The 15,523-nt window shown below is 38.1% G+C and overlaps 2 protein-coding genes across 5 annotated transcripts; one reads left to right on the forward strand and one right to left on the reverse strand.

Annotated features, from left to right (window-relative positions):
* Window positions 1–376: 376 nt before the first annotated feature.
* LOC115022929 (uncharacterized) lies at window positions 377–6,816 on the reverse strand. Of its 3 annotated transcripts, none has more exons than XR_003833969.1 (4): window positions 6,757–6,816; window positions 6,476–6,525; window positions 5,216–5,297; window positions 4,224–4,722 (listed from the first exon to the last, which is right to left on the reverse strand). XR_003833969.1 is itself a non-coding variant. In XM_029454042.1 (3 exons), the coding sequence occupies exon 3, from the start codon at window positions 2,564–2,566 to the stop codon at window positions 932–934; it is 1,635 nt and encodes a 544-aa protein (XP_029309902.1). In that variant the 5' UTR covers window positions 2,567–2,702; window positions 5,216–5,297; window positions 6,476–6,525; the 3' UTR covers window positions 377–931. The 3 variants fall into 3 exon arrangements, 1 of the variants encoding a protein (XP_029309902.1); XR_003833968.1 differs by having other exon boundaries at window positions 4,224–4,787; window positions 6,757–6,771; XM_029454042.1 differs by lacking the exons at window positions 4,224–4,722; window positions 6,757–6,816 and adding an exon at window positions 377–2,702.
* A 525-nt stretch (window positions 6,817–7,341) lies between these two features.
* On the forward strand, window positions 7,342–14,053 carry LOC115021931 (uncharacterized). 2 transcript variants are annotated; one of them, XM_029452662.1, is made up of 4 exons: window positions 7,347–7,360; window positions 7,965–8,013; window positions 8,535–8,645; window positions 9,598–14,053. In XM_029452662.1, the coding sequence occupies exons 3-4, from the start codon at window positions 8,546–8,548 to the stop codon at window positions 13,308–13,310; spliced, it is 3,813 nt and encodes a 1,270-aa protein (XP_029308522.1). In that variant the 5' UTR covers window positions 7,347–7,360; window positions 7,965–8,013; window positions 8,535–8,545; the 3' UTR covers window positions 13,311–14,053. The 2 variants fall into 2 exon arrangements, with proteins under 2 accessions (XP_029308521.1, XP_029308522.1); XM_029452661.1 differs by lacking the exon at window positions 7,965–8,013 and having other exon boundaries at window positions 7,342–7,360.
* The last annotated feature ends 1,470 nt before the right edge of the window (window positions 14,054–15,523 follow it).

Here is a 15,523-nt window from a genome sequence, read left to right on the forward strand (position 1 = left end):
TTCCTAAAAGAAACCCCATAATTAAAGGGGATAAAATGGAAGAAACCTCAGGGAGAGCAATGATTATGTTTAGTAACACCAGTTGCAGTTTTGTTTACTTGATGTTAGCTTGGTGAGCTCTCATTTTGAAGATATCTATTTTATTTTTAAATCATTTCTCAGGGGATTGAAATGATTCATGAATTACTCAGACTTTGTCATAGCAGAATTATTCTGACATAAACAAGATGAGCTATGCAGTCGATTAAAGAAATGTTGACCATAGGAAGACTTGTTGCAAAGTTTAGATTTGTTTGATGTAAAAATTGACATTTAAGTGTCGATCAGTTCATGATTATCAGTTTATTTAATGTGACTTTGCAAACAACAGACAGTATTTGTATACATCAGATATGATTTATTTATCATTTGATCATTCCATCATCTAATTACTACAGGACAATACAATGCAGTTCAATACAAATCAATAGAATTGTTAAGTATTCACAAAAAAAGAAAAATATTTGAAGAGCAGATAAAACAACAACTTTAAAACTTAGGAAAAACATGTTAAAAACCCTGTCTGGAACAATGTAAACTGGGTACATGAAAATATATGTTAAAATAAAAAGCTAAGTTAATAGTTCCTGCACACAACATGTTAAAACGTGGTAAATCTGTGTTTTACTTTTTGTTAAAGAGAACTAATTCCTGCAGGAATACGTTTACAAGGAAAACACCTTTCTTTATCTCTTACACATTTATGCTTCGTCAAAGTGATTCAAGTTTCTCTTACTGTCGCGACTCAAACCTTTTCTGTCATTGTTACTAGTTATTGAACTTGTTGCTTTCAGCATCACTCACAGTCCTGTCTTGTTCTTTATTTGTATACACACGTCTTGTCTTGGTTGGCACTGCTCTGGATTTTGTCCTAAGTTTGAGGTTCTTGACTTTAAAGGAGTTTCTCATTCTTGCCTACTTTAGTCATGAGCTCTGCTTTTTCTCTCATGGCTATCAGGTACTGAACTCGTTGCTTCCAGCCTAACTTGCCCTCAGCTTTCTCTCCCTCAATGAGCATTTCAATGTACTCTGGAGTGGAGAGAGGATTTGGCTTCAGTGCTATCTCCTCTAGTCTGTTTAGACAGTTGGCAGAATTCTCCATCAATGCCACCACCTCATTCTGCAGACGCTCATATTCAACCTGGAGTTGGTTAGTCAGTTCCTCAACAGTTCCCTTAGCCTCTGCGGCTTTCAGGTACTTTTCTTTCAGCTCTTTCACTGTTTGTTTTTCTTTAAACTCCTTATAATCCCATCTGTACCTCTGATTGAAATGTTTACGCCAATGACATTTGCCTGGACACTGTGTGCAGTTTCCATTTGGTCCCATTGCACCACAGTATTCTTTATCTTCATCATTTGCGTGTATACAAATAGGATGACAGGTGAAATGACACACCTGACAGTTTGTGATGTAAATTCCAGTGCCAGAAATATCTTCTTGAACAGGCTTTATGACGGTGATTTCTAACTCAAATTTCTCATTTCTGCTGATCTCTGCTTCATGCAGTTTGAGTAACTCACTTGTCTCTTTCATCTTCTCAAGCTTGGCTAACCCAACTTTAACCTGCTTCTGCAAATTTTCAATTGAGTTCTCGAGCTGCTTTCTTTCTCTGAGGACCTCCTTTGTCATTTTCAAGCTTTTGGTTTTTATCCTTTGCAAATCAGCAAAGAACCTCTTCATGCTTTTTGCCCCCATTTTCCAAAACATCTCATCAAAGCCTCCATCCTCCTCATCCCCACTCCCGTCGTCTGCTGCAGCTGATTTGTTGACTGCAAACAATGCAGAATTATTGAACTTGAAGTGAACTGGCACCCCGTCTTTTTTAGGACATGGGACATCTGAGGCATTGATCGCCTCTAGAACTGGTGGGCGCTTGCCGTCTGCGAATGTCACCAGAATCTGGATGTTTTCTGCCACATCTTTGCCGAAGATTGAGAGCACAGAATCAAACACATATTTCTGTGTTGGCGTGAGCCGTGCCAAAGAAGACTGAGCTACGAAACACACCGCGTCAATTTCACTGACGCAACCCTCATCAGAGAAGAGACTACGGAGCTGTTCTATGATCTCCTTGTCTCTTTGTATGCCTCTTGTATCTCCAAAGCCTGGAGTGTCAACAATGGTCAGAGAGCAATCTATTTTAAAACCCTCCTGATGGTTGATTTTGTACGCAGTGACTTCAGAAGTCTGACTTTCAGCTTGGGATTTCGCTTGATCCTCATCAACTAACTTAAACCGATATGAATCCTTCCATTCAACACCTAGAACATAATTGATCATGCCATTGATGAGAGTTGACTTCCCAGCCCCAGTCGCTCCGAGAACCATTATGGTGCGATTAGAATGATTGGTTTTGGACTTTTTTCCCAAACTGAATTGTTTGCACCCTTTTAGATTGATTTTTTGTTGCTGCAGTTTAATTTTATAAACAGGTAGAGGATCTGTCTCGGATGTTAACAATGTGCTTTCATCTTTAACGGCATCAGCCAGCCGTTTGGGCTCTTTGCCAAGAAGTCTAGAAAACATTTTGTTTTTGAAGTACTAATTTTACAAGCCGATGAATCCAGGACCAGCCCTCTGCGGAGGTAGTAGCTAGTTCTTCTTAGAAAACCTTTCAGACATGTCTGTGCAGTAAACGTGTCTTCTGCTCTCAGGTCCAAATCTGCAAAAGATGACATGTACAAAATAAAAATGTGTAGACTTCAACCCTCAGCTGCAGCACTATTATGTGTTTCCTATTGTTACTAGTGCGGCAGGAAAACTAACACAGGCACAGATCACTGACTATTATTGAAAGTAAGTAGAGCGGTGATACGGTGAAGGTCAAGAAGCACTATCAATGTGAAAAATGAAAAAGTTCCTGATCTTCTTTGGGGCATGTTTTCCCCTTTAACACATTATTGCACAATGTCTCTTGGTTTAAATTCAAATCAGCAGTTGGCAACAGAGCTACTCATCAACAGACATTTTAATTTAATAATGAAGATTAAAGGAATACACTCGAGTGGTAGTTCTGTTGCTTAGCAAAGAGACGAGAAGTTTGGGCTCGTCTTGATTCCTTGTCTTTTGAAACTGTCCTTAAAGAATATGGTTAACAAAGCACACCTGCCCTCAAATCACATCGGCGTTCAGTGTGCACCAGAAAGGACGTAGGTTATTCTGCTCGTCTATGAAGCTCTGGCATTGCTCCAATAATATGCTTAAAAGCTATGAGCCATTTAGACGTCTCTGATAATCTAATTGTTGTACTCTTGCAGTACTGGGGGTCAATTTCAAATCTGGCAAAGATGCCTTGGTACGTTATAGAGGCGTTGTTGTTGCCTTTTTTAAATGATGTGAATTTCATCCTTTGAAATTGAATAATATACTGTATGTGTGAGTATTCCTGTGTAGTTGTTGTAAATGGCATCATTATTTTCATTTGTGTTATACATTGTTTTCTTTCATATTTTTTATTTCTTTTGAATTTTCAGTGTTTGTTTTGTTACAGAAAGTGTAGCTTCGTGTTATTTAAAAGATTTTACAATAACAAACAGAGCAATAGGGTCCTTTTCATAATGTTCTCACACACTTAAAATAACAATCTGAGCCTGTCGGTGGCAAAACAAACTTTTAGTGGACGTACCAAAGTTACCCTTTAAATATTGGCTATGTTCCATTAAGTGTCCCAGGAAGCCTCTCCAGTGAGACAACCTGCACGATACTGGGATCTTGGTCTTATTGTCAATTACACCTGCGCTTCCCCTGCTTTTTATGTGTCAAAATGTTTTCCTTGAAAAAGGTCTGTTAGGATCCACAGTTCACACCGTGAGAACACAACTACCGTATGGAAAAGGTCCCCTGAGTCGGTGTGATGGCTGCCTACCTGCCTGCGGAAGCCAAGAGAGCCGCAGTGTGAGCTGCCTGACGCAATTAGTGGAAATGCTTGTTATTAGCACAAAGTGCATTGTTGTTACGTGAACTTGCATTAGGGACTGCGACTCAAACACAAAGGTGGACAGTAACTAAGTACTGAAGAACTGTACCTGACCCGTTCAGAACATGTTCAAAACAAATATTGTAATAGTGGATTTCTACTCTAAATGCACTCAGAAATCATAAGCAATCACATTTCTATGATTTAAATACTTGGATGTGTTTTTTCTGTCGAGAAGCTACTTAATGGTAGAAATGACAAAAGAGACAAAAACATGAGTTTTTTATGAATGTTAACTCTTATCAATGAATAAAGTGTTGATTTAAAATACATTGCATATATATTTAGTATTTTAACAAAATGTTTTTTAAAAATGATCTCCAGAAAACAGGATGTTAAAAGTCTTGTGTGGTATTTTCTGTTTATATAATCAATAACATTTTAAACTGATCGTTTCACTCAAAAGTCCAATCGGACAGAATAAATCCACAGTATTTAATTTACTTTTGAGTGAAAGCTATAAATCTTTCATATGATAACTTCTCTTGTTTACTTCAAACATAAATGATTTACTTAAACAATATGATTAATAGATTACAATGTTGCCTCGTGGTCGGCCATCTTTGCAGAAAAAGGGGGTGTGGCTCCACTGCAGTCCACTTTAGATGTGCATCACTCTGATTGGCTTATAAACATCCAATCAGATAAGTGTGCATTTGGGCGGAGTCAGATGACGGTGATCATAGAGCTAGACATCTGGAAAGTTCTGTGCATTGTGATGGACGGGGCGTCTGAACGGTTAAGGACCATTTCTCATGCCAGTTTATATTTCTACTCCAATTCAGAAGCAAATATTGTACTTTATACTTCACTACAGAATATAATCAACAAACAATTTATCATGTATTATTCAAGATCAACTTTATTGATCCTTTGGTGAAATTCAAAAGCTACTCGGAAGTATATATACAGTAGAGCACAATATGCTCTACTGTATATATATATATATATACAATATGCTCAATAATTTATATTCTGAAATGGTTAAAGTACCTTTTGGATGCTAATAGTTTTATACTTTCACTACAGTAACGTTTTGAATGCACGACTTTATGTTACTCGTAATGTTTCTAAGAAACGTTTCCAAGCAAATGCAAACAAAATATATGATCGTCACTAAGATTTAATCTTAATTTAAGTCTCCTGACAACACTAATATTAAATACAAGGAAACTTGCTGAATATTAATTACAACAAACCTCAGTTGGCTGTTCTCAGTCCAGATCCAGCTGTTGAGCTTTCAAAACGCTGCTTGGGACTTGCACCTTGTTCTTCAAAGTCCTAGAAACAAAAAACAAAACAAGTACAAAGTTCCTGTTTTATTTTAAAGTCCAGTTTTCAGTGACATTAACTCGTCTCTTTGGCCGTCTTAAGGGAAAACCTACACCGTAGTTTACAAGCCATGTACAGAAATAATAATGTTGCAGTGGTATTGCAGAATAAAGATCACACCAGCGTCCAAACGGATCAAAGTGACGCGCAGGTACGTTTGCATGCATTTAAAGGTGCAACCTGTCATTCTGAGCCACCTGCTCCGAAGAAGTAGAGCGCAGTATTTCACCTCTATACAGTGTGCGCAGTGTTTCCCCTACCATTGTCTTGGAGGGGCGCTGCGCCCCCCCATCGGAACCCCGCGCCCCCCCTGAAATTCAAGGTGTTTCTTTTTTTTATATATTCACAACTCACTTATCACATTGAACAGGTGCTCTTCTATTTAATAAAGTAAAGGTTATGTTATTATCTAATTTATGTGCACGTTTCAGTGTCTACAGCGTTGCTTCTCCCCTCCGCTGTTTTGTGAAGGGCGGGGCTTCGCTCCAGACACACACACCTATCAGACAGAGCGGAGGAAAGGAGGGAACTACAAATAAAACCCCGCTCTCCAACCTGAAATAATGCTGTTTTTAAATCTAACTTCAGTTAGACTTCCTGTCCTCAGTGGTAATGTGTAAAAAGTATTTTATTACATTCTACAGCTCTTATTATTATTATTATTATTATTATTATTATTATTATTATTATTATCATTCTTGCTATAATAATAATAATAATAATGCATTTGTTTTAGCATTATTATTTAAATTATCTTTATTATTATTCCTACTATAATTGCTCATTATTACAAGGATTATCATTATTAATAATAGCATATTATTATTAGTATAAGTTAGTATATTTAATGAAGCATTTAACAATTCTGTGTAAATAATAAACATTTTATAAAACGTTTTGTGTTAAATAATAATAATGTACAAAATTATGAAATGTTCAAAAACCTTCAAAGTCACAATACACAAATGATTCTTACATTCTGAATCAACCACGAAGAAAAGACGAGTACAATAAACACAAACATAAATAATTCTAAAATTAAATCATGCAATTATGTTTATACAACGAATATATAACTTAAACACTGGAACATAAAAAGTGTGGACGAACAGTGTTCAGCAACTTACCTCTCTGCTGTCTCTGCTCCGGAAGAGAGTGACTGCTTCAGTTCACTCTGCTATATACACACACACACACGCACACGCACACACACACACACACACACACACACACCCCTCCCCCAGATTTATAAGCAGTGAGACCATTTCCCAGAAACGCACTGTGTCAAACTGAAACTGAAAGTAAATTTGCTGCATCGCTGCTCCCATCGTACAAGAGATGTTAACAGCTAACCCTGCAGAATAACTTTGTTCTACTTCAATACAAACCAATAATTATCATATTGCACCTTTAAATCCCGGTGTTTTGGTGGTTTAAGTGTTTAATAGTATGTCTGATGCCCTCAGCGGTGACCAGCACATGACCTTAAACACGTGGGAACAGATGAGGAATGAAGATGAGCTCTGAGTCTGGTGGAGCTGTGACCTTTTGACTCATCTAACGTTTGATAAACGCATAACAAAGTTGTGTAGAACTGTTCAAATCACACATTACTTATCATTTAATACAGTTTATGTATGCAATTCTTTGTTTACAACGCTTAACAAGCTGCTTTCACAATTTCATGAATTACTCCAACCTCACACTTTAAATGTCTCCACCTTCAGGCTCTGTGTGTTTGTGCAGCGAGATAATAATACAAAGAATAAACTTTATTTAAAACAAAGAGTTACTAAGTCCTGTATCCTGCATCATGTACCGTCATCACAGAGGTCTGTCCTCCCGGTACATTCTTCAAGTCGTGCTGCAGGTTATGTCATTTCTGGGAAATCAGCCTGCTTCTCCTCTGTGCCGCCCCCCCCTTCATGAATAAAGATCTGGGGGTGTTTCTCTCCCAGAGACTATATAAGTGCACCTACAGCTGAGCCTCAGAGGTCGCACACACTTCTCCTGTAAGTACACGTACTGCTCTTGTTAATCTGCTTCTGTGTTGCCTGATGTGTTTAAAGGATGTAAAGGGGGGGTCGGGATGTAAAGGGGGGGTCGGGAACCTACGGCTCTTTCGCTGACGCGATATGGCTCGCAGACAGTTTTTAACATGAGTAACAAGTAATATATAATTATACTGTGTCATTTTAAAGTAAAACATTTAGCAGCGGATGTTGTTTTAGTTCTCCCCTCTCCTTTCCTCCGCTGTGTGTGTGTGTGTGTGGGGGGGGGGGCACTGACACCGCTTTTAGTACTCGGAGACGTGATATACTTAAAACTCAATTTTATTAAATAAATGTCTCTCAAGGAAATACATTGAACAATATTTGGCTGTTATGGCCCCCCCTGACCCCTGGTGTGAGAGCGAGGCCATGATGAGTGCTGTGTAACTGAACTTCCTGTAAATGATTTACTTTAAGCACAAATGATTACACCAATATGCAAATGTGCACGAGGTTCAATAGGATTATTACTGCAACTTCTTATAATATAAATGGTTTATACTAAAAATGTGAAGCTTGGAATTTATACATTTCCAGTCCATAATAACTTATCTTGTGTCAGTAGAAGCAGGCTGGTCCAGACTTGAAGTCAGGGTAGCAGCAGCTGACAGGAGGTGCATATTTCATTTATTTTCCCTGTTTTGCCACTTTATTTATTTATTTTGGCAAAAATAGAAACGTCAAGTTTGCATGAAAGTGAATTCACCACCAGATAAAGCAAACAGCTCAGTTCTCTCCGAACCCCTCTGATGTAAAAACACTTTATTAGAAACTGGTAAATTGGTTTTATGTATAAATTGCCTTGTTGCAGCAGTAAATTAAATAATAATTAACAGAAACAAACTGGTCATTAAAAGTCTCTTTTCATAAAAGATGAAAAGGACGATTGTTTTTATAGTTTGACTTTGGTTTTGCAGGAGTTTATTAATTCACAGGAAATTAAATGGTCTTTAAATTGGAAAACATACAAACCACTTAAACGGGTTTTCACCCAAAAGCAACATGTAATATTCAACTCTCGCCTCCAGAGGAGCTTGTCTTTGGTACAGCAACTATACAGGGTGACAGATAACTGACCGTTTTGATAGCAGGAGAGTCACAGGAGTTAACTAAACAAACTTTCTGTTTTCTCTAGTCGTGACTAAGATGGAGCCTGAAGCCAGCAGAACGATGGAGATGGCGGCGCTCGGCCGGCCATTCAGCCTCGGGATGCTGTACGACTGCCGTCAAGATTCACTGGTCCCTGGTGAGAAAGATGCAATTGTTTTTTCTTGAATTGTGAATTGATCCTGTTCTCAGTATAACACAGTGCTTCAGACTAGTTATTCATTTATTTTTATTAACTAAATTGTATTTATATAAGGGCACTTTTCATAAAGCAGGTCTCGGCTGTACTCTTTATAACATTTACAGAAACCCAACAATTCCCACCACAATGAAGGACCTGAGCGAGAACCTCCCTTTTAACAGGCAGAAAACCTTGAGCTGTAATTAATCAAACACTCAATAACAACGTTCAACAAATATGAAAACAGGAACTAATAGTAGCAGCGGGTATTGAGCAGGAACATGGGGGCAGTCGGTGACTTGCGATCATAGATCCAGACTCTACAGCTCCGGATGCAGAAATACCTGCAGAAAGCTACAGAAGGAGAGATGAGAGAAATCGTTTAATTTAGTTGATGAAGGTCGACAAGATGATCAATGTGGTCGAGACATGGCATTAAATTGAATTTCTATCGCATCACTTCCTTAAATTTAGCTACAGCACAATGATATAGACTTCTAGTGTAGGACTTTCTTTACCTAATGGCCTGTAGTCCAGTAATAGGAATCAAAAAGTTATTAAATAATGATCCGATAACAAAATGATTATGTGGAAAGACTATTAAATGTTCAATTTCAATGCTATATGCCAAAACAAGGTTGAGGGTGTGTTTATTACAGTGAGCAGGTTTATGTACACACTGACAGAAGACGATCTAATAGAGATAAACGCAGTATTAAGGCTGTCATTGTCCACATGAATATTAAAAACACCTACAAGACTTACTTTATCAGTTCTAAAAACTAACCTTTAAAAAACTCTTGAGAATTCAATCTTTAATCTTGGTGTTTCTCTTATTGTGTGTCTTAAAGCCAAGCATTACTATCATGCAATAAAAGGCAGTTTAACTTCCTCACTTCCTCTTTGGCAGGCATGACACTGTGGGACTGTGATGACCTGGCAAAAGATACAAGAGAAAGACCAAAACCTAGCAGTGACTTTGAGATGGTTGCATCTGAGTCACTTGAGGATAAATCTTCAGCACTAAAGGTTGAAGCCTCTCTGAAGGCAAGTTTCTTGAGTGGACTGGTTGAGGTTGAAGGATCGGCCAAATACCTGAATGATCATAAGACGTCCAAAAATCAGGCCAGAGTAACACTGAACTACAAAGCTACCACAAAGTTCCATGAACTGTCGATGAATCATCTTGGAAGAGGCAATGTGAAGCATCCGTATGTCTTTGATAAAGGACTAGCAACACATGTAGTCACAGGTATCCTTTATGGGGCACAAGCCTTCTTTGTCTTTGACCGTGAGGTGTCTGAAAAAGAAAATCATCAAGACATTCAGGGCAACTTGAAGGTGATGATCAAGAAAATTCCCTGCTTTTCAATAGAGGGTGAAGGTTCACTGAAGATGGAAGACGAGGACAGAGAAAATGTTGAAAAATTCTCCTGCAAATTCCATGGAGACTTTTCTCTTGAAAAGAATCCTGTGTCCTTTCAGGATGCAGTAGAAGTTTACCAAAGCCTTCCAAAGTTGTTGGGAGCAAACGGAGAAAACGCTGTACCAGTGAAGGTCTGGCTGTTGCCACTGACCAGTTTAGATTCTTCTGCCGCTAAACTCGTTCGTCAGATAAGTATAAGGTTAGTTCAAGAATCCCAGAATGTCCTGGAGGACTTCAGTGACCTGGAAATGAGGTGCAACGATGCGTTAAAAACCACCACTGCCCAGCAGTTCTCACAGATTGGCAAAAAGATAAAAACTTTTAAACAGATGTGCTGTGAGTTCAAACTGGAGTTCCAACGAACCCTGTCAAAGAAACTTCCATCTATCCGAGGAGGAGGAGAAGAGGAGGCTGTGCTTGCAGAGATCCTGAAGAAGACAACTTCTTCTCCTTTCAACAGCAAGAACCTGAACGAGTGGATGGACTGTAAGGAGACGGAAATCTGCATTTTAAAGTCTTTCACCTCCATGATGAAAAACACCAAGATCGTCTCATCTCAAACAGACCTGTGCAAAGAAAGTCTCAATGTAGAGCACGCTGTGTGTTTTGTCTTCACCTCACTGGGAAGTGTTGAACCATACCTCTCAACTTTATCAAACTACTTAAAACAAACACCCAAACAAGACGACGTTCAAGATCCACACACTCGAGATTTAGAGAAGGAACAATGGTACCTTTCGAGCAAAGTATCAGATTCATTGAGGAATAAAGCAAAGCTCTTCAGTGATTTTGCAGAGGCCAACCAGGACAACATGAAGATTAAGTTTCTGACGGTGGGTTTAACAAATGAGACACACAAAGGTTCAAGCATCTACCTTTATAAAGACGGCTTTTCTGTCAATGACAACTTTGAGCCGCCTTCAAAGCCTGAAACAGCGACAGTAAGTGATACAAACCACAACAGTGTGACACTGAAGATTTCTCCACCCAGATTTGGAGCAGAGAACATCACCTCCTACTCTGTTGAGTACCGTGTCAGGGGAGAGGATGGATGGGAACAAAGAACGGCATCAAAAGCTGAAGAAGTTACAGTGAGCGATCTGAGTCCGAACACAGAGTACGTGTTCAGATGCAGAGCAGTGACCTCAGTAGGTGTTGGGCCAGCCAGTGAAGTCAGTGGCTGCATTACAACCTTGCCTTGCAGCCCTCCTGGAAAACCTCAAGTTGAACTAAACTCAAGTGAGATATCGGTTAGCTGGGAGAAACCTGCTGAGCTTGGACGAGATGTCCACGTTTGGAGCTACATCGTGGAGTACGCCGAACCAGACCACAAGGTGAAAGAGGAAGATCTCCAATGGAAACAAATGATGGCAAGAGCTGAAAAGTTGATCATTTCAGGGCTTCGGTCTGAGACACAATATGCTGTCAGGGTCAGGTGTGACTGTGGTGTAGCTGGAATAAGCAAAGAAAGCATCACTGTTAATGTCTGCACAACAAAACGTGAATTTATACATCTCACAGAATTCCTCAAAAGTACAAGCAAAAGGATCAATTCTGAGTCTTCCTCAGTTTACAAACTGCCTCTGACAAAAGAAGAATTGGACATCGATGGATGCCGGAGGTATGACTTTGGCAAAGAAAGCATGAGGTCAAATCGCACTATCATGCTTCTTGGAGCGACCGGATCAGGAAAGTCTACTCTGATCAACGGACTCATCAACTACATTGTTGGTGTTGAGTGGAAGGACACTTGCAGATTCAAATTAATTGATGAGGATCAGTCGAGATCGCAAGCTGAGAGCCAGACCTCTGAAGTCACCGTGTACAAAATCAACCACCAAGAGGGGTTCAAAATCCCCTTCTCTCTGACCGTTGTGGACACCCCAGGGTTTGGGGATACAAGAGGCATAAAAAGAGACAAGGAGATCACAGAGCAAATCAGGAGGCTCTTCACCTCTGTTAATGGAGTCAGTGAGATTGATGCAGTGTGTTTTGTTACTCAGGCCTCTCTTGCACGACTAACAGCTACACAACAATATGTGTTTGACTCTGTGCTCTCCATTTATGGCAAAGATGTGGCAGAGAACATTCTGATGCTGGTGACCTTTGCCGATGGCAAGCAGCCACCGGTTCTTGAGGCCATAAACGTCTCTAGGGTTCCATGTCCGAGAAATGACCTAGGGTTTCCAGTTCACTTCAAATTCAACAACTCTGCATTGTTTGCAGACAACAGAAGCAGCAGTGAACGGGCCTGTGATGGAAACTCTGATGAGGATGATGACAACTTTGATGAAATGTTTTGGAAAATGGGAGCCAAAAGTATGGAGAAGTTCTTCACTGCTTTGGATAAAATGACAACCAAAAGCTTGCTCATGACCCAAGAGGTTCTAAAAGAACGAAGGCATCTTGAAACAGCCGTCGAAGGTTTGCAACCGCAAGTTAAAGCTGGATTAGCAAAACTTGAAGAAATCAAGACAACCAAAGAGATGATTAAAGAGCATGAATCAGCCATGACGTCAAATGAAAACTTTGAGATTGAGGTGGATGTTATTATGCCAGTCAAAACAAATCTCACAAAGAAAGGAGAGTACATTACCAACTGCCAGAACTGTTCGATAACATGCCACTACCCGTGTTTGATAGCAGATGATAGTGGAAAACGTGGCTGTGCGTCGATGGATCGCACTGGGAAGTGCACTGTCTGCCCTGGGAAATGCATATGGAGTGTGCATTTCAACCAGACATACAAATGGGAGTATGTTCAAGTAAAACAGAAGCAGACACTGGAAGAGCTAAAAGACAAGTACAAAAAAGCTGCAAAAGAAAAGATGACTGTTCAGGAGGTGATTGAGAGGCAAGAGGAAGAGATTGTTCAACTTCAAGACATGATAGTCTCGCTCATGGATCAGTCATCTCACTCTTTAACTCGTCTGCAAGAGATCGCCCTGAGTCCTAATCCTCTGACGACTCCAGATTACATCGACATGCTGATTGAAGGAGAAAGGGCCGAGGCCAAAGTGGGTTACCTGGCACGAATTCAGTCTTTGGAGGAGATGAAGGAAAAAGCAAAAATCATTTCCAAAGTAGCCAAGCGAAAGAACCTCATGAAAACGGAGGCGGAATTGCATCAAGAAAAACAGGAGAGGAAAGAAAAGAAAGGTGTGTTTAAGAAAATTATGAATTACTTTGGATATTAAGGAAAACATGTCATTGTCTGCAGACATGTTTGCAGCACTGTGAGGTTATTACAGTTTAAACCTGAACTAAATGGAAAATAAGTCAAACGAACAGCTGTATGACAATTAAAACATTGCATTTGATGTGTACATTTTGTATTGGTAACACAATTAGTTCATTTTACATGATTAAATTGTAGGTTTGATGTATCTTTAGTAGGTTGAACTGCGATCTGTGATGTTCTGCCTGTTCAGACTACAGCACAGATGACGGTGCTTCACGTGTGCAGTTTGTGCAGTTTGGACTTGTTTTTCTTCGATGGCATTTGTCATTTTAACCAGCACAGGTGAGCTCCAGTAATAAGTCAAATGGATCAATAACGTATAGCAAGCACCTGCAACCGTGGTTCAACCAGCTGATTATTTTTGGTTAATAAAGTTAGAGAAGGATGCAGCGCTAAAAGAAATGTAATGTAATGTAACATGCAAGTCATGCAGTATTAAGTTAACCACACTCCACCATACTGGTGAATATATATGCAAAAATACATTGATTTAGATATTACAGATTTCAGCTTTAACATTTGTCGTTTATTTCTTTTTGTTGCCCTTTAATACTAGTAAAGACATCACATTTACATTTGGCTAATAAAATACCAATACCTATTGTTGGTGGTGGATATGCTTGGTTTTACTCAAAACAGTGCTTACTTATTAAAGTGTTATGTGATTGAGATGTGATAATAAAATCATTTTGTTGCACGTGTTGTGTCAATAGCTACATTTTTCCTCTAATTTTTTTTTATTGCAGGTAATGTTAATATATATTAAGTTTCACTTAGCAAAGTTTTTACTTGCAAACAATGGGAATTCTAGTTTATATACAATTTAGATGGAATATTATTATTTCCATATTCTAAATATTTAGGTTCTTGCCTGTAAACATTGTTCAGTTTCAGCTGAAACTCCTGAATAAGCTAAAAAAAAATAAAAAATAAAAAAATATTTGAGATACTTGTATAAAGTAGTTAAAACAGCTAACTGTATATAAAGTAGTTAAAACAGCTAACTGTGTATAAAGTAGTTAAAACAGCTAACTGTGTATAAAGTAGTTAAAACAGCTAACTGTGTATAAAGTAGTTAAAACAGCTAACTGTGTATAAAGTAGTTAAAACAGCTAACTGTGTATAAAGTAGTTAAAACAGCTAACTGTGTATAAAGTAGTTAAAACAGCTAACTGTATATAAAGTAGTTATAACAGCTAACTGTGTATAAAGTAGTTAAAACAGCTAACTGTGTATAAAGTAGTTAAAACAGCTAACTGTATATAAAGTAGTTAACTGTGTATAAAGTAGTTAAAACAGCTAACTGTATATAAAGTAGTTATAACAGCTAACTGTGTATAAAGTAGTTAAAACAGCTAACTGTATATAAAGTAGTTAAAACAGCCAACTGTGTATAAAGTAGTTAAAACAGCTAACTGTGTATAAAGTAGTTATAACAGCTAACTGTGTATAAAGTAGTTAAAACAGCTAACTGTGTATAAAGTAGTTAAAACAGCTAACTGTGTATAAAGTAGTTAAAACAGCTAACTGTGTATAAAGTAGTTATAAACAGCTAACTGTATATAAAGTAGCTTAAAACAGCTAACTGTGTATAAAGTAGTTAACACTAACTGTATATAAGTAGTTAAAACAGCTAACTGTGTATAAAGTAGTTAAAACAGCTAACTGTGTATAAAGTAGTTAAAACAGCTAACTGTGTATAAAGTAGTTAAAACAGCTAACTGTGTATAAAGTAGTTAAAACAGCTAACTGTGTATAAAGTAGTTAAAACAGCTAAGTAACTGTGTATAAAGTAGTTAAAACAGCTAACTGTATATAAAGTAGTTAAAACAGCTAACTGTGTATAAAGTAGTTAAAACAGCTAACTGTATATAAAGTAGTTATAACAGCTAACTGTGTATAAAGTAGTTAAAACAGCTAACTGTATATAAGTAGTTAAAACAGCCAACTGTGTATAAGTAGTTAAAACAGCTAACTGTGTATAAAGTAGTTATAACAGCTAACTGTGTATAAAGTAGTTAAAACAGCTAACTGTGTATAAAGTAGTTAAAACAGCTAACTGTGTATAAAGTAGTTAAAACAGCTAACTGTGTATAAAGTAGTTATAACAGCTAACTGTATATAAAGTAGCTAAAACAGCTAACTGTGTATAAAGTAGTTAACTGTGTA

This window comes from Cottoperca gobio, chromosome 17, assembly GCF_900634415.1.
Source record: "Cottoperca gobio chromosome 17, fCotGob3.1, whole genome shotgun sequence".
Classification (NCBI taxonomy): Eukaryota; Metazoa; Chordata; class Actinopteri; order Perciformes; family Bovichtidae; genus Cottoperca; species Cottoperca gobio.

Coding starts and splice junctions, on each gene's coding strand:
- LOC115022929 (XM_029454042.1), bottom strand. CDS start 2,566: ATGTTTTCTAGACTTCTTGGCAAAGAGCCCAAACGGCTGGCTGATGCC.
- LOC115021931 (XM_029452661.1), top strand. CDS start 8,546: ATGGAGCCTGAAGCCAGCAGAACGATGGAGATGGCGGCGCTCGGCCGG. Junction 8,646..9,597: donor TCAAGATTCACTGGTCCCTG/GTGAGAAAGATG, acceptor CCTCTTTGGCAG/GCATGACACTGTGGGACTGT.